Source organism: Capra hircus, chromosome 4 (assembly GCF_001704415.2).
Source record: "Capra hircus breed San Clemente chromosome 4, ASM170441v1, whole genome shotgun sequence".
NCBI lineage: Eukaryota > Metazoa > Chordata > Mammalia > Artiodactyla > Bovidae > Capra > Capra hircus.
This window is the reverse complement of record NC_030811.1, coordinates 21,611,463-21,633,118: the sequence shown is the minus strand read 5'-3', so window position 1 is coordinate 21,633,118 and position 21,656 is coordinate 21,611,463. Positions and strand designations below refer to the sequence as shown.

The 21,656-nt window shown below is 40.1% G+C and overlaps 1 protein-coding gene across 11 annotated transcripts in view; it reads left to right on the top strand.

Annotated features, from left to right (window-relative positions):
• CALD1 (caldesmon 1) overlaps positions 1–21,656 on the top strand; it is a 232,720-nt gene that overhangs the window by 118,075 nt on the left and 92,989 nt on the right. For 10 of the 11 annotated variants that reach the window (XR_001917943.1, XM_018046901.1, XM_018046904.1 and 7 more), the window contains one exon: positions 7,906–8,017. Coding sequence is in view for 10 of the 11 variants with exons in the window: in XM_018046901.1 (XP_017902390.1) it covers positions 7,947–8,017 (71 nt within the window). In the remaining variant the exon portion in view is untranslated. Of the gene's footprint in view, positions 1–6,819; positions 7,235–7,905; positions 8,018–21,656 lie in introns of those variants that run through there. The other variant, XM_018046905.1, reaches the window with a different exon arrangement.

The window sequence follows — 21,656 nt, the reverse complement described above, 5'->3', positions numbered from 1 at the left end:
TTTTGAGATTCATATATAGTCTATTACCTAGGTCTTTAATTCACTTTGTAAACACGAATCAGTCAGTAAACCACAGAGATGATTCAGCTTGAGTTACATTTTTCACTCTCAGCATGGTAAAATCAAGAATAAAAATCTAATAGTTCAAATCAGTTACAATTCCTGAATGCCTGCTATGTCCCCAGAGTGAAAAGAGCTTTTAAAAGGCTGTGTCTATTCATAAGTGGCCTTAAGAATGAAAGCATATGGAAAGTAAATCAGTAACATATTTAAGTACTAGTTAGAACAACTAATAAGCCAGGGCAAGGCAGTACATTATTAATTACCAAAATTGAATGATGGATATTCAAGGAGTGAGATATCACTACCAAACTGGAGTCCTCAGGAAAGGCATAAAGGAATTGAAATTTGAGCCAGAAATGCATGAATGTGGACAATGAAACTATTCTGTCTGATACTGTGATGGTAAACACATAACATTATGTGTTAACCCGTAGAATGTGCCAAAGTGTGAAACTTAACGTATACATGAACCTTAAAAGCTAGCGGAGGTGATAGAATTCCAGGTGAGCTATTTAAACATCTAAAAGATGATGCTGTAAAAGTGCTTCATTCAATGTGTCAGCAAATTTGGAAAACTCAGCAGTGACCACAGGACTGGAAAAGGTCAGTCACTTTTCATCCCAATCTCAAAGTAGGGCAGTGTAAAAGAATGCTCAAACTACTGGACAATTGTGCTCATTTCACATGCTAGTAAGGTTATGCTCAAAATCCTTCAAGTTAGGCTTCAGCAATACATAAGCCAATAACTTCCAGATGTACAAGCTGGGTTTAGAAAAGGCAGAGGAACCAGAGATCAAATTGCCAATATTAGTTGGATCATAGAGAAAGCAAGGGAATTCCAGGAAAATATCTTCTTCTGCTTCATTGACTATGCTAAAGCCTTTGTGTGGATCACAACAAACTGGAAAATTCTTTAAGGGATGAGAATACCAAACCACCGTACCTGCCTCCTAAGAAACATGTTTGCCAATCAAGAAGCAATAGCTAGAACTGGGCATGGAACGATGAACTGGTTCAAAATTGGGGAAATAGTACAGCAAGGCTGTATATTGTCACCCTGTTTATTGAACATATGCAGAGTACATCGTGTGGAATGCCAGACTGGATGAATCACAAGCTGGAATCAAGATTGCCAGGAGAAATATCAACAACCTCAGATATGCAGATGATCCCGTTGAATGGCAAAAAGCTAAGAGGAACTTAAGAGCCTCTTGATGAGAGTGAAAGAGGAGAGTGAAAAAACTGACTTAAAACTCAACATTCAAAAAACTAAGATCATGGCATCCAATCCCAATGCTTCATGGCAAATAGAAGGGGAAAAAGTAGAAGCAGTGACAGATTTTCTTTCCTTGGGCTCCAAAATCACTGCGGATGTAACTGCAGCCAAGAAATTAAAACGCTTGCTCCTTGAAAGGAAAGCTATGACAAACCTAGAAAGAATATTAAAAAGCAGAGACATCACTTTGCTGACAGGTCTGTATAGTCAAAGCTATGGTTCTTCCAGTAGTCATGTATGGATGTGAGAGCTGGAAAAGACCCTGATGCTGGGAAAGATTGAAGGCAAAAGGAGAAGAGGGTAGCAGAAGATGAGACGGTTAGATAGCATCACAGACTCAACAAACATTGATTTGAGCAAGCTCCGGAGACAGTGCAGGACAGGGAAGCCTGGTGTAACACAGTGCATGGAGTCACCAAGAGTCAGACATGACTTAGTGACTGAGTGACAAAAACAAGTCAATATTAGCTCGTTAATTATAACAAATGTTCCACTGCAAGATTTTAGTAATGGGCTGTGTTAGTTTGCTAGGACTGCTGTAACAAAGTACCACAAACTGGGTGGCTTAGAACAGAAATTTATTATGTCACAGTTCCAGAGACTAGAAATCAAAGTGTCAGCAGGGGCCCTCTGAAGACCCCAGGGAATGTCTCCCTCCTAGCTGCTCATAGCCTGAGGCATTCCTGCTGCACCATATTCTCATGTGTTTGCCCATGATCTTCCCTCTGTGTATATCTGTCTCTAAGTCCAAATTTCCCCTTTTTATAAGGACACCAGTCATACAGGATTAGGGCCCATCCTAATACTCGTCTTAACTTGACTACATGTGCAAGGACACAATTTCTAAACAAGGTCACATTCTGAGGTGCTGGGGGTAGGACTTCAGCATATCTTTTGGTGGGGAGTACACAGTTCAGTGCAAACACAGAAACACCAGGTGGGGGTAAAGGTGAGGGAATAGATGGATACTCTACTGTCTGCTCAGTTTTTCCTTAAACTATGTTTTTCAGTCACTTAGTCATGTCCAACTCTTTGTGACCCCATTAACTGCAGCATGCCAGGTTTCTCTGTCCTTCACTAAGTCCCAGAATTTGCTCAAACTCATATCCATTGAGTCAATGATGCCATCCAACCATATCATCCTCTGATGCCCCCTTCTCCTCTTGCCCTCAATCTTTCCCAGCATCAGGGTCTTTTCCAATGAATCAGTTCTTTGCCTCAGGTGACCAAAGTATTGGAGTTTCAGTTTCAGCCCTTCCTAGCAATATTCAGGCTTGATTTCCTTTAGGATTGACTGGTTTGATCTTCTTGCTGTCCAAAGGATTCTCAAGAGTCTTCTCCAGCACCACAGTTCAAAAGCATCAGTTCTTCAGTGCTCAGCTTTCTTTATAGTCCAACTTTCACATCCATATATGACTACTGGAAAAACCATAACTTTGACTAGACAGACCTTTGTAGGCAAAATCATGTCTCTGCTTTTTGACACACTAGGTTTGTCATAGCTATTCTTTCAAGGAGCAAGTGTTTTTTAATTTATGGCTGCAGTCACTGTCCACAGTGATTTTGGAGTCTGAGAAAGTGAAATCTGACACTGTTTCCACATTTTCTCCATCTATTTGCCATGAAGTGATAGAACCAGATGCCATGATCTTAGTTTTTTGAATGTTGAGTTTTAAGTCAACTTTTTCACTCTCCTCTTTCACCTTCATCAAGAGGCTCTTTAGTTTCTCTTCACTTTCTGCTATTAAAGTGGTATCATAGGCATATCTGAGATTATTGATACGTCTCTCAGCAATCTTGATTCAGCTTGTGATTCATCCAGCCTGAAGTTTCACATGATGTACTCTGCATAGAAGTTAAATAAGCAAGGTGACAATTTACAGCCTTGATGTACTCCTTTCCCTATTTTGAACCAATTCATTGTTCCATGTCTGTTGCTCCTTCAACTTAAAACTACACTAAAAAAAATTAATTAAAAAAAAAATTTTAATTAAAAAAATATGATCCAGCACATAGCACATATTTGATTCATGTTGGTTACCTTTGAACGTTGCATTGACTTAGCGTCCCTGACACAACAGATTTTATTCTTGATGTGTTCTGAGACCACTGTTGGCACTGCCCCAAATTCCAAGGACCTCCTGCAATCATTCACCATTCAGTCTATGATGATTTGAAGGTAGATAGAACCTAGCTTTCTCTACGTATTTCTCCCCTTAATAATGGAGTACTGGACAGCTGCTGCTACTAAGTCACTTCAGTCGTGTCCAACTCTGTGCGACCCAATAGACGGCAGTCCACGGGCTCTCCCATCTCTGGGATTTTCCAGGCAAGAACACTAGAGTGGGTTGCCATTTCCTTCTCCAATACTGGCCAGCTAGCTACCAGAAGGCAATGGCACCCCACTCCAGTACTCTTGCCTGGAAAGTCCCATGGATGGAAGAGCCTGGTAGGCTGCAGTCCATGGGGTCGCTAGGAGTCGGACAAGACTGAGCGACTTCACGTTCACTTTTCACTTTCATGCATTGGAGAAAGAAATGGCAACTCACTACAGTGTTCTTGCCTGGAGAATCCCAGGGACAGGGGAGCCTGGTAGGCTGCCATCTCTGGGGTCACACAGAGTTGGACATGACTGAAGTGACTTAGCAGCAGTAGCAGCTACCACCTACTGCCTTGACTATTTTTACACCTGTGTGCATGTGTGTAAATACACATATTAATACATGCACATACACTCACACACACACAAACACATACACACCCACATATGTGCACACACATACACATTTAAGATGACTTCCTACCTTCCACCAACCCTGTCCCAAACAAAAGCAGAAACTAGTTCTCCTTATAAAGGTTTCTCAGGAAATATCTCTAGTGAAGGTCACATATCCATTAAGGAAAAAAAAAAAAAAACTTTGCAAAGGTAAAATATAATAATAGTTAGAATTCGTGATTGAAAGACGCACATTGGAAATTAAACTCAATATTTTTAAGGAGAAGAATCCTAGATTGGATTTAATATGTAGATTTTAATTCCCAATACAGAGAGGAAAATGAATAAGGGAGGAAACAAAGAAAGTATCACAGAATGAGACACATAAAAAAAGGAAATGACAGAAGAACTATTGATAAATATCTCCCCATCCCCCAAAAAGAAGTTGAGAGCGGAAAAGAAAGCAGAGAGAAGGACAGGGAAGGAGGAAGCTTCAGGCTGCTTTGGCACGGAGGTGAGCCACGTGATAGACACACAGGAGGGTCACTCACGGCGCCAGTCACCTGTATCATCGGCTTGGCAGTGCTGTTACCCAAAGGAAGGGCAGCATGTTAAGTAATTTGAAATCTCTGACATTGACTTACTCCTTAATTGTACCAGCATAGACATGCCCTATTTTAAGAAAATCTGGTATTTGAGAACCCATATTGAAAAGACAGTTATATCAGTAGGTGATGGTTCTCCTGCCTTTGTAAAATGCTTTTTCTCCCTTGACAAAAGGAGTCACACCAAGGTTTTTCAGTAGCATGACTACAATCTCCCCAGCACAAAAATTTAGATTTTCATAAAGCTTTTCAAGAACCCATCTGTCACATTCGTGGATAATATCTCCCTTCGTCTGCGTCTGTCTATCAAGCTACTCTGTCCACTTGCGACACTCATGAGCTCCACTGTTTACAGAAGCTCTCTGCCTTGACATGTCATCACTTGGTTGATGGAGAGTTTGTTTCCTGTCCAATGTTACTGGAAGGAGTTCAGCATCGACTGGGGGTCAGGGAGGAAATGAGAGATTACTAGCTGAGGACATGGGAGCTGCTGCTTCCAAAAGGGGAAATTCATTTACAGTTCTCCCCAGACGTGCCTCCCCTTATGGGGAACAGTGCCAGGGAGGTTCAGAGAAGTTCTGTGATGATATGAGGGTGTGAGGATTGAGAAGACTTCCAGCTCCATCCTACAGTGGGACCAGCAAAGAGCCATTTTCACAAGCATAGACAACTTCCCCCCAAACACAGCACGTGACAGTCATCCCACACCACCCGGTACAGAAATGTGCTTCTTCCACCACCTCAAGTGTACCCATCACACATCCGCCAAGCAGAGCCCAGAAAGCCATCATGTGTATAAAAGCTTCATAGAGCGCTCACTCCCTCTCTCCTCCTCCTAGTGCCTTACTTCATTCAATGAGCAAACACCTGGTTAGGTAGAGTTCCTATATGGTTGAAGGAGAAAAACACCCAAATAATAAAAGATGGGATCTGCTTGCAATGTGGGAGACCCGGGTTCGATCCCTGGGTCAGAAGATCCCCTGGAGAAGGGAATGACAACCCACTCCAGTATTCTTGCCTGGAGAGTCCCCTGGACAGAGGAGCCTTGCAGGCTCCAGGACACGGGGTCACAAAGAGTTGGACATGACTGAGTGGCAAACACACACACACACACACGGTAAAAGGTGAGGAGTAGGAGGACGGAATGGGTCAGGGAAAAAATCTGCGTGGGTCGAGAGCCAGTGAGGGTGGCCAACCACAGTGACCATGTGGTGTTAATTAGCTGCACTCCCCGAATGCCCCAGGATGCTGCTTGGCTCTGCCAGCCGTGCGCATCTTCGGCCTGCTTGGAAATGTTTGTTTCACCACTCGTAGGCACCTGCACTAGAGGTATAGTCTGAGAAAAACCCAGCCGCCACTGCTAGCGAACCACCAGCACGACTCCTCGGCTTAATGAGGCTGGAGCGAGACCCAGAGGCTTAGAGGCTGCTCTTCAAGCTACTTAGATAAATTAAGAAAAGTGAAATTGTTTGCTTACAGACAGAACCTCTTTCTCCCGTTTCTGTTTGCTGTTGCTATAGTTATTCCAGAAGTGGTGTATATACAACAAAAGACTTCACTGAAGGAAGGAAGGAGAAGCCTTTGCCCCACTGCACCCAGCTCTCAGGTCATGGAGGTCTGGTCCCGCTGCTCCCAGGGCAGTCCTCACGCACCTTGCATTGTGCTCAGAACAGGAGCCCACCCCAGGGAGACACGTGGCCTCTCAGGAGACCCTCGAACCACTTTCTTTTTTTTCCATTCTGATAACTATGGAGAGATCAGACTGAAAAATATAAAGAAATTTTTTTCTTGGTTGCTGAAAGTAATTTTTCAAAAAAGAAAACGGGTTTTTTTCCTTTATAACTAGCTAAATATTTGGAAAGAACTCTTTGTAAGAGGCAGATAGAAAAACACTGAAAAGTCAAAAATCCCCAAATAAACACCCAAATTTGAATTTCCGAAGGATTTATGAGCAGTATAAATAATACCTTAGGGAATAAGAAGGGAGGCGGAATTCAAACGTTGTATCGTTTTGTTTTGGTTGGCTAAGATTTTATTTTTGTTTTTGTGGGTTTTTTTAAGGGGGGAAATGCTTGGAAAAATAAAAGCATCTAGTGATTTCAGGTTTCTGAACTTGGCCTTAAAGTCTAGGTTTTGCTTTTCACTCCCTCACACAAAGATGCCATTAGGGGATGGCTTCAGTTTTTGCCCGTCTCTCTCTTCTTACGCAGGGCAAATGGCTTGTCTCATGTGCACAGAAAGGGCTGGAAAATATTTTTTGTGATCTGAGTGCAGCACAGAGTCTAGGATTCCAGAGGAAGTGGAGGCCTCCCGCTCCACACAGGAAACAATCTTCAAGCAGGCCTTAAATGCCAGATTCCAGGCCGAGTTTAACTAACCACTGACAGCTCTGTAAACAAAGCAAGGACAAAAAGAGCCCGCTTCCCCTTTTCTGGTAGTCATTTTGGGTTTGGGGGCTGCAGGGGAATTCTGGAATACTTGACTCCATGGCACAGAGACGCAGGAAAAGCAGACTTCTCAGTTGAAGAGCTGGAAAGGGAAGATCTTTCTGGGATTAAAACCATCACAGAGGAGGTAGGAAAGGAGAAAATGGTTGGGTTACAAAGAGCAGCGACTTCTGAGCTCTGAAAACAGTTTGATCATATGTAACTGCTTTGAAAAATGCTGCTGCACTCTTTAGTCATGGTACTCTTGCTGTGGTCTTTATTATCATTTTGATATTAATATTCTTTTAGGATATGCAAATGATGCCTAGATGCTTGTATTGTTTTCTTTTTTTCTTTACTTCTGCTTTTCTCTTAGTTCCAGACATTCCTTGTCTTGCCACTTTTCTTTTTCTCACTTGTGTTCCCCTTTCCTCTTTCTTTGTTCACTGATTTTTATAACTTTGGTCTGTAGTTCAGCAGGTTACAAAGAACAAGATCATTCAGTAGCTTTCGAGTGATCCCAGCAATATTTCAAGTCGTCAGACCTGTCTCTCAAGGTCTTTGCTTTAAAAAAATAAAAATAAAAATAAAAACAACTTGTGATTCTGGGATTTTACTTATCTGTCTCTAAGTTGCGCGAATGGGACTGAATTTAGCACATAAAGGACACAGCTTGGCTTGGGAGTCAGAAATTGATCACTGGCTACCTCATTCATCTTCTAAAGTGTTTTTCTTAAGAATAAAGAAAAGGGGGATAAAATAATGGTGAGGGGCTAAGATGACTCATCTATAATATCGATTTTGCTTCCTCCCCTTTAGATCCAGACGTTCTCTGGTCTCCCTAACTCTGAACCCACACCATGGATGATTTTGAACGTCGCAGAGAACTCAGGAGGCAAAAGCGAGAAGAGATGCGTCTGGAAGCAGAAAGGTAAGGTTTCTCTGTTCTGTTATCCACAATACTGGTTTCAGGCCTCGAAGATCACTGGCCTCGAGGGCCAAATATATGGCACACTAAACTGTTTGCAAAAGCAGTTGTAGAAAATATTCCCAGCCATTAAGACTCTAAAATTTTGGGCAAACAAACATCAAGAAAAAGAGAGATTGGAGATTTAATCTGTGTCTTTCATATTATCCATAGACTTTTAAATGACAAAGACAATGTATGGATAAAAGTTTTAAAATCACTTGTAATATTGAAATGCCAAAAAAAAAAAGACAAATATTGAATACTGAAACCATTTAGGAAATGGAAGTCTTCAGTCTGAAAGAATAAAGGCAGTAAGATCCGGATGGACCTCCATACAAATTTTTATTCTTATGAGAAAAGCAGCCAAATCCAGTAATGGACATATTATGGGTTGGTAGCTGGCAGAGTGTGTTATTGTGGAGATTCTAATTGAAAGTTGTTGTGTTGTGTGAGGCCTCTGTTGTGTTGACTTTCAAGGGCAGGTTGGGGAAATAAAGCAGTGACATACAACACACAGAACATAAAGGCATCTTTTAAATCTTTAGGTCTTGGAGCAAAGGACAGTGGCACTTAATGTGACTTAACTCAGACATTCATTTAAGAAAGCAGAATAGGCATTCACAGAAAGAAAAATGTTAAACAGTTATTTAAAATCAAATAAATTTGCCTCATAATATTAGTAATTCCAAAAGATGATAATAAGATAATACCTTAGTGATTCTGTAGTAGAAAACTAGAAACTTACACTGATAGCAAAATACATTTAAAGCATGTGCTAAATTGCTTCAGTCATGTGTGACTCTTTGTGACTGGTAGCCTGTCAGGCTCCTCTCTCCATGGGGATTCTCAAGGCAAGAATACCAGAGTGGGCTGCTGTGCCCTCCTCCAGGATTTAAAGCATGGGGTCTACTTATTTGTGTAGAGAATTCAAAAGAAGAAGGTAAGATTACTGCCTTTGATTAAGTTGGTCAGAGTAGATTGCTGTATGCCACATGATACCATGAACAGTACCTGGGCTTCATAGGTTCAGATCCCACCTCTCACTTATGAGCTCTGTGGCCATGAGCAAGTAACTTCTCTCTACACCACAGCTGCCTTCTTTGTGAAATAGGTATAATATCTATGGAGCTTCTGTGGTGGTTGTGAAGATTATTGAACTTAATAAATGGCCTAGACTAGTACCTGGCACATAAATAAACGTATGTTACTATTTTTTTATTGGAGTATAATTGCATTACAGTGTCATGTTAGTTTCTACTGTACAATGAAGTGAGTCAGCTATATATATACATGTATATCCCCTCCCTCTTGAGTGTCCCTCCCACCCCACCCTGACATCCCACCCCCTAGGTCATCACAGAGCACAGAGCTGAGCTTCCGTGCAATCAGCAAATTCCCACTAGCCAGCTATTATACACATGGTAGTGTATACATGTCAATGCAACTTTCCCAGTTCGTCCCGCCCTCCCCTTCCCCCGCTGTGTCCACGCATCCTTTCTATACATCTGCATCTCTATTCCTGCCCTGCAAACAGGCTCATTTGTACCATCTTTCTTGTATGTTAGTATTTTTCAAAACCATTATCCTTAGCTAAACAAGTAAGAAACAACAGAGCGATATAACCAGAACTAAAAATTAATGCCAGGAAAAGGCAGTTATCATACTGCGATGAAACTAGCCAGGAAAGGCTCCCTGGAAGTGGGAGTTATGGAGGAAGTTAACAATGGTGATGATGAATGGATACAAGGGGGGGCTGTGGAGAGGCGGGAGTGACATCTGCAGAAGCTCAGAGGTGGGAATAAGAATCCTGGTGCAAGAAACCTGTTGAGTGCTTAGGGAAGAATGAGTTAGATTTGTATGTCTTGGGTGTTTCTATTTCATATAAAAGGCAACAGAGACTTCACCAAGAATGAAAACATACTGTGGGATGTTATCTACAGTGGGCTAGAGTGTGGGGGTACTGGAAGTGTTAGTGTTGAACACACAGTGATGAGGACTGAATCAGGGCAGCAAATATGGAAATGAAGATCAAATGTGAGCATCTTTAGAGGGAGAATTAGCAAATCTTTCAGGAGAGGGAGAAACTCAAGACAATCCCACAGATTATAAGTCTGGGGAACTGGAAGGGGAAACTGGGAAGTGTTGCATGCTTGGGTAGGCATGGGGAGAGTGCTTAATTTCAGGTAGAAACCACATCCAAAAAGAGATTTCCTTCAGGCATTGAAAGATAGACACTCCGATCTTTGTTCAAAATGAGAGGAAAATTATCATTAGAGAAGTTGGCTTGGGCAGACTCAATGTAGCAATGGTAGCACAAAAACAGAAAATGGATGGCAGCAATGGTGATATGAAAGCAAGTGGAGACAGAGAGAGGTCATAAATACATAATGGATGGACTGCCCTGGTGGTCCAGTGATTGAGACTTCGCCTTCCACCTCAGGGTGCAGGTTCAATCCCTGGTCGGGGAGTTAAGACCCCACATGCCTCATGGCCAAAAACCAAAGCAGAAAACAGAAGCAATATTGTAACAAATTCATTAAAGACTTTAAGAATGGTCCACATCAAAAAAGAAAAAATAATATTTTTAAAAAAATAAAAGATGAAATGGAAACCATCACAGGAGACAAAAAATTAGGGAGAGGAGGAGAACCAGGGATAGCATGGGACAACCATGATGAGTGTACATGGAAGTCCTGTAGAGATGTCCAGACCCATTGGAGTGTACTTCTTATCCTTTCCAATGATGTGTTATGTGACCTCAGTTTCTCCTGAAAGTCTACAAGATGCTGTACCCTGCGAATGTTTATTCAGCATCAGCACTATGCTAGGAACAGTGGAAAATGGGGAAATAGAAATAGACCTAGTTTCTGTCTTTATATTCCTCATGATGTGCTAGGAAACCAAAGTACAGCAGAATCAGAATACAGACCAGGCCAGGGGCAGATCCAACAGAATTGAGGCTAGAGGGATTCGAGAGTGGGTACAGGAAGCTGGGCATCAGGCTAGGTCAGTATCTTCAACTTCCTCCTTGATTGTGTGAATTGGGAAACGGGGACTCAACAGGAGAGGAATAATAGGATGAATTTGTTGTGGTTACCCCCATACTATAATTACAGTGAATGAGCTAAATTCTTTTAGAATTTTGCCTAAGAATTTTCCATACATCTACACAGTTCGTTCCCTCTAGTTTTTTGTTTTGTGTGGAAGGATATGTCTTCCTTTAAAGTCAATCGTAAAAGAAATGCACCCAGCAAAGCTTAGCTAGGTACACTTAATAACCTAAAACAAATTCACACAAATTTGTACTACCCTTGTTTAACATACATTTCTTCAGGGGTATTATAGTTCGTATGACTCCTTTTCTCTCTCTCTTTTTTTTTTTTTTTTTAGAGAAATACTTAAGTACTTCCTTATATTTGTACTTATTAAGTTTAATGTTTCAAGGGGAACACTTTAGTTATGTTATTCTGTAATTTGTTAAGCAATCCCATGTTCACCCTATAGGATTTTGTAAAATCTGATCATTTATGGAAATGGTACAGGTCAGGCTTTATGGTCCAGCCAACTTTGATGGGAAATTTCAGGGTGTGTGCAGGAAACAGATGTCCAGAATCAGGAATTAAGCGCCATCTCAAAGCATCTGAAAGGGCATAAGACCCTGGGCAAGTCCCTCTTCTTTTGGCTTTAAATCTTGGCTTCTTCGTCTGTGACTGGAGTAGGGGATTGGCGATAATTTTTATTTTCCTTTTGCTTTTGGTATTGTCTAATTTTTACAATGATCATGTGTTTTCTGGCTTAAAAGCAAATAAAACAATAAGGCAGATTTCCATTTTGAAAAATAAGATTCTATGGGCTTTGGCATTGTACCTGGGGTCAGGATGGAGAAGATCAAATTCTCCTTTGGGTTTATGGAACTAAAAGAAAGAACTCAGCCTTGATCTGGAACGGCCCTAAAGCTCAGGGCTGCAAGCTCATTCGTTCACTCACTCACTCATTTAACAAATTTTATTGGGCTTCTACTCTGCCTCAAGCTTTATTTTAGGGCACTGAGGATAGGCCAACAGAATGACAGAATTGGGGAAAGTGTGCTTAATGCTTTTCAACCTGTGTAAAACCAGGTGGTGATCAAGCAACTATACTCATATGTCCTTAAATGTAATATGTACTCTGATATTCACTGATAGGTTTTAAAGTTTTTGTATGCTGTACCCCTGCAGAGAGTGTGGGGAAAATGGTAACACAGAGAAGAAGCAGTTGACTTTTCCTCTTCTTACCCACAAACCCTTTCCAAATAAAAATACCCTGTTATTTTAATTAGTTGTTATTGAATTTGACTAGCAATGATAAATAATTTAAAACTTGTACTCTCACCAGATGTTAAAACCACAAATTAAAATGAACCAGATTCTTTTCACATTTCGTTCCTCAGAAATAGAGTTTTAAAAAAGATTACTTAAAAAGATAACTGTACATTTTGGGCCACGCTGGCTTTTCAGGGTTTGGGACTGACAGTTCTTTACTGCACCTCAACTGCCTTGAGACACTTGTGCTCACACGTCATTCCAAGGGTTTGCAGTCCAGAGCATTTCAAATCATTTTGCCTGCCATCACCTACACTGGGAACCTAGTTACATCAAACATATACTCCCCTTCTTTGCCGTGTCCTTAACCTATGCATCTTTTTACTATTCACTTGTCCAACGTACTCTGTATTTTTGCCTAGTGAATCATATGGACAGAAGAGCTTGGCAAGCCCCAGTCCATGGGGTCACGAAGAGTTGGACATGACTGAGCTATTAACCCTTGTCCTTCACTTGACTTTCAGTCTGAGTCCTTAAGATGAAGACTTTAGAGTTGGTAAAGAAAGTACTTCATTCAGTCTTTAGATCTGGTAAAAATCCAAAGACTATCTATTGTATCTATTCGGTACAAAAAAGTATGGAGTATCTCTAAAGTACAAGATACTATATTGAACCAAAGGGATGAGTTCTCACCAATCCATGCAGTATCCCAACAGCCACGAAGCGCGTATCATAGATGAATTAGTAACTTTAGAGCCAACTTGATCAAAAGGGGAAGAAAAAAATTTCAATAGCAGGAATGAATTCAGCAGGTAATCTGTGAAAATCCTAAATGTTTTGTTTCTAAGAAAAAATGCTATTGTATACATCTCAAATTAAACTGTACTTCTGAATCAATTATCTATTTGAACAAACAATTTGTTTTTCTGTCTATTATTCTTTACCTATGTCATGGGGATACAAAATGAACAGGTATATTCATTCATTCTGCTTCCCTTTCTGCTCTTTTATTTCAATCCCTTTCTACCTCTGTCTCTGTATTCCTTTTCTTTCTTCAAAATTTTTGGCATGCTGCACAGCATGTGGGATCTTAGACCCCAACCAGGGATCGAAGCCGTGCACTTTGCAGTGGAAGCATAGAGTTTTAACCACTGGAAGGTCTGTCTCAAAAAAAAAAAAAAAAAAGAAGAGGAAGAAGAAGTTCTGCCTCTCTATTTCTTAGTGCATCTTGATGTGTTTTCCCCTGGTCCATGTGCATCTTTATCCACACTTGATCCGCTTGTTTCTGTTTCCATCTCCTCCTAATTATCCATCCTGGATTATACGTAAACGTCCTTTTGTATCATCAGGGAATACATTTTCAAAAGGGAAAATGTAGGGCAAAGTGATACATTTTCAAAGAGGTCAAGTTCAGCTCTCTCTCTGTTTAACAAGTACCACCCCTCTCCAAATGCCAAGCATTTTATGTGTATCTGGCAAAAATGGACTGCACACAGCACCAATAAAATGTATGTGTGAATAAAACACACGTTCTGTGTAAATGAAGCAACACGGAGAGGCTTAACAGTGAGAGGCAGTAGAGCTTAGCAGTCAAGGGCATGGACTTGAGCAATACACAGCTGTGCCGTCAAATCCAAGGTCTGCTGCTAATTAGCTACATGATCTTACATATTATTCATTCTTCCTAACATTCTTTTTCATTATCTGTAAAATGGGGGAATTAAGACTATCCACTTCATAGGGTTTTTGTGGGGATATAAAGAGATAATACATGTAAGTATTAACACAGTACTAATCATCTAGTGTTTATTATTTAAATAATAATCAACTGTTATTTAAATTATTTAAATAATAATTATTTATTACTCATTGGATTACTTTTATTTATAGACTTATTCAATAAACATCAATATTAAATTACTCATCTAATCTGATTCTATGCAACACACAAAGAATTGAAGAAATATTTTACCAAAAAAGAATATGTACCATAAAACAAAACAAAATAAAAAATATGAAGGTTTTCTTTCTACACTTCTCAAAGGACACAGGAACCTTAGGAAGATGAGGAGCAAGAATTTGCTGTTGAGTTTTGAGGATGTGGCTGGTAACATGGTCTGTCTCAGTAAGAAGTTCAGTTCAGTTCAGTCACTCAGTCGTGTCTGACTCTTTGCGACCCCATGGACTGCAGCATGCCAGGCTTCCCTGTCCATCACCAGCTCCTGGAATTTGCTCAAACTCATGTCCATAGAGTCAGTGATGCCATCCAACCATCTCATCCTCTGTCGTCCCCTTCTCCTCGTGCCTTCAATCTTTCCCAGCATCAGGGTCTTTTCAGATGAGTCAGCTCTTCACATCAGGTGGACGTATTGCAGCTTTAGCTTCATCATCAGTCCTTCCAATGAAAATACAGGACTGATTTCCTTTAGGATTGGCTTGTTTGTGAACTCTGTAGGGTTGACTAGTTTGAAGAGTTCACACCAATTTAAACTGAGATCTTCTATTACGTTTGGACAAAAGTGTTTTGAGCTTTGATGTATCTGCTGAGAAACCTGCAGTGATGATTTATCCATGAAGGGAGCTTGAGTGAGACATACTTTTCCCTGCATTTAGCTTGCTTTCAAAAGCAGCTCTCTCGCTTTCCAAGAAATGCACTCATTGCATTCCCAGCTCCTGCTTTCCATACCTGAATGTGAGTTTCTCTTTCTGATCAGAAGAAAGGCTGATCTTGTACAGTTGGTATCAGATTCAGAGGCTCATATATGTAAATAGAGGGAGCAAAAACACTCATGCTCTTGTCATCATTCATACATTTTTATAGGCCTCTGAAATATACTGATGATTAGACATTTGAAAGTAAATATTTTTACTTCACTAAAAAAAAAAAAAACAGTTTTTTAAAGTTCATTGAGGCTAAGTAGTGCCCTCCCAGAACTCTATCACTGAAACCTTTTTACATGATTTAATGGTGTAACCAATCAATGATTATACAAAAACACTTTTATTTACAGGGCTTAGCGCTGTGACATTGAAATTTCAAATCAAAGCAGTTTTTTGTTACTCTGTAATCAGAAAATTATTTTCAATTAGGAAGTTAAATAAAATATTCCTTTGAAACTGTCTAAATTATTAGAGGAGTTAAATTTGCTCAAAACTTCCCTTCAGTGTTCTCAGCAAATTCATCACTCCAGGGGAGCAAAAAATTGTTAAGATTTGTATCTGCATTTTTACTTTTAAGTTAAGAGATTTTTTTCAAATAATTCATTTGAAAGAGATTTTAAAATATTTCTGTAAGGCTCTTATATTTATTTGATGTTATGTGGGGTCAGCCTAACTTGAATGTAGGGGCACTGAGAGAAGGAGGTAATTTTCACTTAAAGGATCTTTAATTATTCATTTGTGTCTAGTCACATGAAAAATCAAAATATATACACATATTCATATTTTCACTCTCTCACACATCATAAATAGACATTATTTATTGCCTCTATTAATGTATAAATGATCAAATTATAAACGATGAAGATGGCATAGTTAGACCAATTTCCACTAACCTAACAATTCCTCTAGTCCTAAAAGTATCCTACTTTATGATGATCGGTAGATCAAGAATTCAGGATCTGCCCGAGGTGATACTTGTTCAGTAGGAATGAAAAATCCAGGTTCTTAAGGGCTTCACATGCTGACCCATAACTTCATTCTTAGCTGGAAAAAACTGTGGCACATACATGAGTCAATATACTTATAGTTTAAAACAGCACTGAGAAAAAGAGAAATAAATAAAATAGTACTGAAATTTTCTAAACAATTTCTGTATGTGACTCATAATGTATCGATCTTCACTCGCCTGAGAAGAGGCAGGACAATGTAGTGGGTGAGTACGTGAATGATGAAGTCTGACAGACTCGAGTTCAGTCCTGACTTTGACAACTACTGGTTGGGTAACCTCATGACAAATGACTTAAACATCTCATGCTTCAATTTCTTTATGTGTAAAAATGGGGATAATTATTCTACCTTACAGGATCATTGTCAACAATAAGCTAGTTAACCCATGTAGGCAGATCAGCACAATGACTAGCATAGAATATATGCTCAATAAATGTTAGATATTATTATTAAAGTCATATTAATGTTTTGGTAGGCTTTTGGTACAAAATAATATTTTACTGGGTTTGAATTTTCACTTGTCTATCAGGTCAGTCATTGTGATTTGTTTCATCCTTCTTTCCTATACTGATCTGTATATTTGCTAAGACAGTTGCTAAGATACTTGCTGAATACTTTCTACTGAAGTTGGGAAAGAATGAAAACTTCTGACCATAAATAAGTCTACTGCACAAATAAAATTGCTGTATGAGTATTTCAAAATCACATATTATAGCTATGAAATTAATCATTCATTATGTCTTTATCTTAAATATAGCATATAAAACTTAACTCAGAATATCACCTGAAAAGTTCAATTCAGCAAAAATAGTTCTCAAGTTGAAAAAGTATAACCAGATTTTTCATCCAGGGTTAAAAAGGAAAAGAAACCATCATTTGTTTAGCATCAGCCACGTGCCAGGCTAAATGATGCACTTTATACAGTGTGTGTGTGTGTGTGTGTGTGTGTGTGTGTGTGTGTGTGTGTGTATGCTCAGTCACTCAGTCATGCATGACTCTTTGCAGCCCCATGGACTGTAGCCCAGGTTCCTCTGCCCATGGAATTTTCCAGGCAAGAATACCAGAGTGGATTGCCATTTCCTACCCAAGGATCTTCCACACCCAGGGATCAAAACTGCGTCTCTTGCATCTCCTGCGTTGGCAGGCTGATTTTTGATGTCTCTAGAACCACCGGGAAAGCCCCTATACACCTTATATCATTTAATTATCAAAACAGTTGTATGACATTATCTTAGTTTGTTCACTCTGTTATAACAGAATACCATAGGTTAAGTGGTTTATAAACAATAGAACTTTGTCACAGTTCCAGAGGCTAAAATGTCCAAGATGAAGCCAGCAGCAGAATCTCTGTGGTGCGGGTCCACTTCTTGGCTCACAGACATCTTCTTACTGTGTCCCCTCCTGGCAGAAGGAGTGAGGGAACTCTCTGAGGTCTTCTTGAAAAATGGCACTTACCCCATTCATGAGGGTCCCACCTTAATGACCTGATCACCTCTCAGTCCCCAACTCTAAATACCATCACATTGGGGATTAGGTTTCCACATACGGATCTAATGGGGGGACCCATTCAGTTCACAGCAGACCTGGATATTATTATCCCTATTTTGTAGCTGAGGAAACTGCATGTCTGAAAGATTAAGTTATATGTCCAAATTCATATAGCTGTGGACCACAGTCTGGTTCTGCCTGCCCCAAGTCTCAAAACCTTTTCACTGTAATAAATTGATCAATAGAATTTTTCGTGTTTCAACTGGCTGTCTTGGCTGAAGATCCATCATCTCTACAATGCCAAAATAACTCCCTTAGATGAGGAGGGGAATCACTCAAAGAAGTTATATGGCAACAGAGAAAATGAGGTTATTGGGCTTGATTGAACTGCCTTTTATGCTTATTCAGGTAAATTACTTACATGTGTAGACAAAGTCATTGTTTTCTTTTCCCTCAAAAAAAAAAAAATCTCCCATGTTATTCCCATTTCACAGAAAAATAGAAACAGAGAAGATCAAATTTTCTCCCTCCTAGCCAAAGGAGGTTGTTAGCATAAATCCTCTTGACTTTTCTCTGGACTTTTCTCAATAAGATTGTGTTCACCATTAGGATGGGACTTAGTCACATCATCACGCATGAAATCTTATGGCTGCCACTAACTGTGTAGATAATCTGCTTCAATGGAATGTTACTTTTTCATTTTTGGACCACACATTACTTTGAGTCTCTGATGAAAGCTATAGACACTCCCCCAAGAAAAATTTATATATTCACCCACAAAACTTGGCACTTGCTTTCAGTGGTGTCATGGTCCTCTATCCACAGACCTCGTGGGGGCCTTGAGCATGGGGCCAAGAATCCCTGATCTAATGAATATTCAAAGTTCATTTTACATAAGAAGAAACTCATCTCAAGGGATGCAGACCTCCTCAAGATCACCCAGCTAAGCTCGGGCAGAGCCTGCTGGCACAGTGCAGGCTCCTGAATGAATGGAATTGTCTATAAAGATGCCATGGCTATTGATTAGGAAAATAGAGCATACTTTGGGGAAAATAGTGTATACTATAGTGTAAGATGTTTTTTAAATTTAAAAACAGCTTTTGGATAATATTACAAAATAAGAGGAGACTGTAAGATTATTTCACAGTGAGTAAAATGAAAAGCAAAGAAAGTAGATAGGCACAATGAAAAGTTAATTGTTAGCAACTAGGAATCGAACTTTGCCATCTTAGTCAGGAAGGAAAAGAAAACTGCGGTGATTTTCCAAAGAGAACCCTGTTGCCATCAATTTTGGAAGTATTTTATTTGACGTATGTTGTCTTGGCAAGATTTCTTTATACCAAGCTCAATTATGATACTGAGTTTTCATGTAGGATTTCTCCTTCCTTACCAGTTTCGTTTGAGCAATTCAAACACATCAAAGGATTTTTCTCTCTAAAAATGAGAGAGGTAAGAACTGATATGATCAAAGAGGATCTTGTGTTTCACCTTTATCACAACAATCTTTTGGGAGAATGGGCAGATTTGAGTGGGACACAGACATGAGGATGTATCCCAGAAAGCAAAATCACGCAGACTTGGGTGTGAGTCCTGGCTGGATTAGGAAAGATGATTCTACATAGTCTCTCCGAGCCCATTTTCTCATCAGAAAAATGGCCTCATAATAGTTCCTTCTCATGGGGTTTCATATAGATTACAAAGCACTAGGTCGATAGATGACTGATGATAGGCAAATGGATAGATAGATGATAGTAGAATATATATGCTATATGTGGTATGAATACATGATACCTAGATATGATTGAAAAGCAAAATGACAGTGTTAGTTGCTCAGTCATGTCCTACTCTTTGCAACCCCATGCACTATAGCCCACCAGGCTCCTCTGTCCATAGAATTCTCCAGGCAAGCATACTGGAGTGGGTTGCCATGCCTTTCTCTTGGGGATCTTCCAGACCCAGAGATCAAACCTGGGTCTCCTGCATTGCAGGCAGATTCTTTACCATCTGAGCCACCAGGGAAGCCCCATGATTAGTGCATGGTAAATGTTACCTGTCGGTGCTAGTTTTCAGCTGGCTAGAAGACAGAGTCGGAGAAGGCAATGGCACCCTACTCCAGTACTCTTGCCTGGAAAGTCCCATGGATGGAGGAGCCTGGTGGGCTGCAGTCCATGGGGTCGCTACTAGTCAGACACAACTGAGCGACGTCACTTTCACTTTCCACTTTCATGCGTTGGAGAAGGAAATGGCAACCCACTCCAATGTTCTTGCCTGGAGAATCCCAGGGACAGGGGAGCCTGGTTGGCTGCCGTCTATGGGGTCGCACAGAGTCAGACACAACTGAAGCGACTTAGCAGCAGCAGCAGAAGACAGAGTAAGGAAGGAGCTATTGGGAAAGCCCTCTCCAAAGTCATCTCCCAAGAAACTCGACCCCTCTCCAGCTATATTCTGGGGTTTCTGAATCACTGAGCATGTGCACAGATCCCATGTCTTCAGACAATCTGGTTTCCAATCTGCTGATGCTGCTAAGTCGCTTCAGTCGTGTCCAGCTCTGTCCAACCCCATAGATGGCAGCCCACCAGGCTCTGCCGTCCCTGGGATTCTCCAGGCAAGAACACTGGAGTGGGTTGCCATTTCCTCCTCCAATGTATGAAAGTGAAAAGTGAAAGTGATGTTGCTCAGTTGTGTCTGACTAGTAGCGACCCCATGGACTGCAGCCCACCAGGCTCCTCCATCCATGGGATTTTCCAGGCAAGAGTACTGGAGTGGGGTGCCATTGCCTTCTCCAGTTTCCAATCTACTCTATTTCAAATCTGTTCTAGCAGTCACTTTGCAGCCAATGGGAGAGTTATGGATACGAAGTCTCCATGCTGAAAATAAAATCTACCTCCTTATTTTAAAGTCTTTTCTTCTTCCATACTAGTTTGAAACCAAGATTAAAAATATAGGGTAGTCTGGTATCTAACATATCAAGATTTTTTATCTTGATAATTTATGTATTAGTTAATCACATATTCTAAATAGTTTTTTTTTCCTAGTTGAATTAAGGTCTTTTTTTCATATTACATAATTGTGGTTTCAATACAGCTAAAGAAGTAACTTAAAGACTCTCAACATAAAACTGTACTAATAAAATAAAGAAGTTATGTGCCTAATTTTTACAAAATAACTTTTAATCACTTTATTCTAAATTAGTAATTTTATTCATTTTAGTTATGAAAAGACAATACATACAAAATAATATTATGTAATGTATACAGAGATTATAGAGCTTCCCCGGTGGCTCAGGAAAGTGCAGGAGACAAAGTTTGATCCCTGGGTTTGGAAGATCCCCTGGAGAAAGGAAACGGCAACCCACTCCAGTATTCTTGCCTGGGAAATCCCAATCCATGGGGTTGCAAAACAGTCAGACACAACTGGGCAACTAGACAACAACAGTACAGAGGTTATAAATCATTGTAATGCATACACTATAAACTTGTCATTCATCTTAAGACCTAGAACATTTCTAGTACCACTGAAACTCCCTCTCCAACCCATTCCCTTGCCACCACCCCCTCACCCACAGAGTTAACTAGACCCTTGAAAAATAAAATTCTAAATAAGATAATATGAACTTAGGTCATAGTTTTTCTAGGACCCTGTGATCCGAAGTTTTCCAAAGATTCTTTCCAGACTCAAGTGAAGGTGTTCATGAGAAGCCCACTATTCTCTGAGAGGGCAACAAATTTGCCTTTCTAAACACAGAGGACCAAAGACGTCCTTCTGTGTCTATAGCTGGGAACTTTGGAGAAGTATTACAAACAAAGAATTCTCTACAAGCAAAGAATGCTCATCAAAATCAAATAAAGTGTAATGAAGGCTATCAAATACGTATGCTGAAGACATCTATTCTGCTCACTGGTTTTCTGACTAGCCAGCCAAGTATAAGAGATCTGCATTGCAGCCATCATTTGACCAGGTGGGAATGGTGGACAGGAATGATTACAGACTATTCCAAATTCTTATTCAAGGAGAATCTATCTCAATTGCTTTGAAGTCTTCTAGGGAAATTCTTGACCTTTATCAGCCCAAAAGTTCTTAACATTGTTATAAGAACATACCACTGGATGTGAAACACGAGCATGTTGGAATGAGCAGTGGCT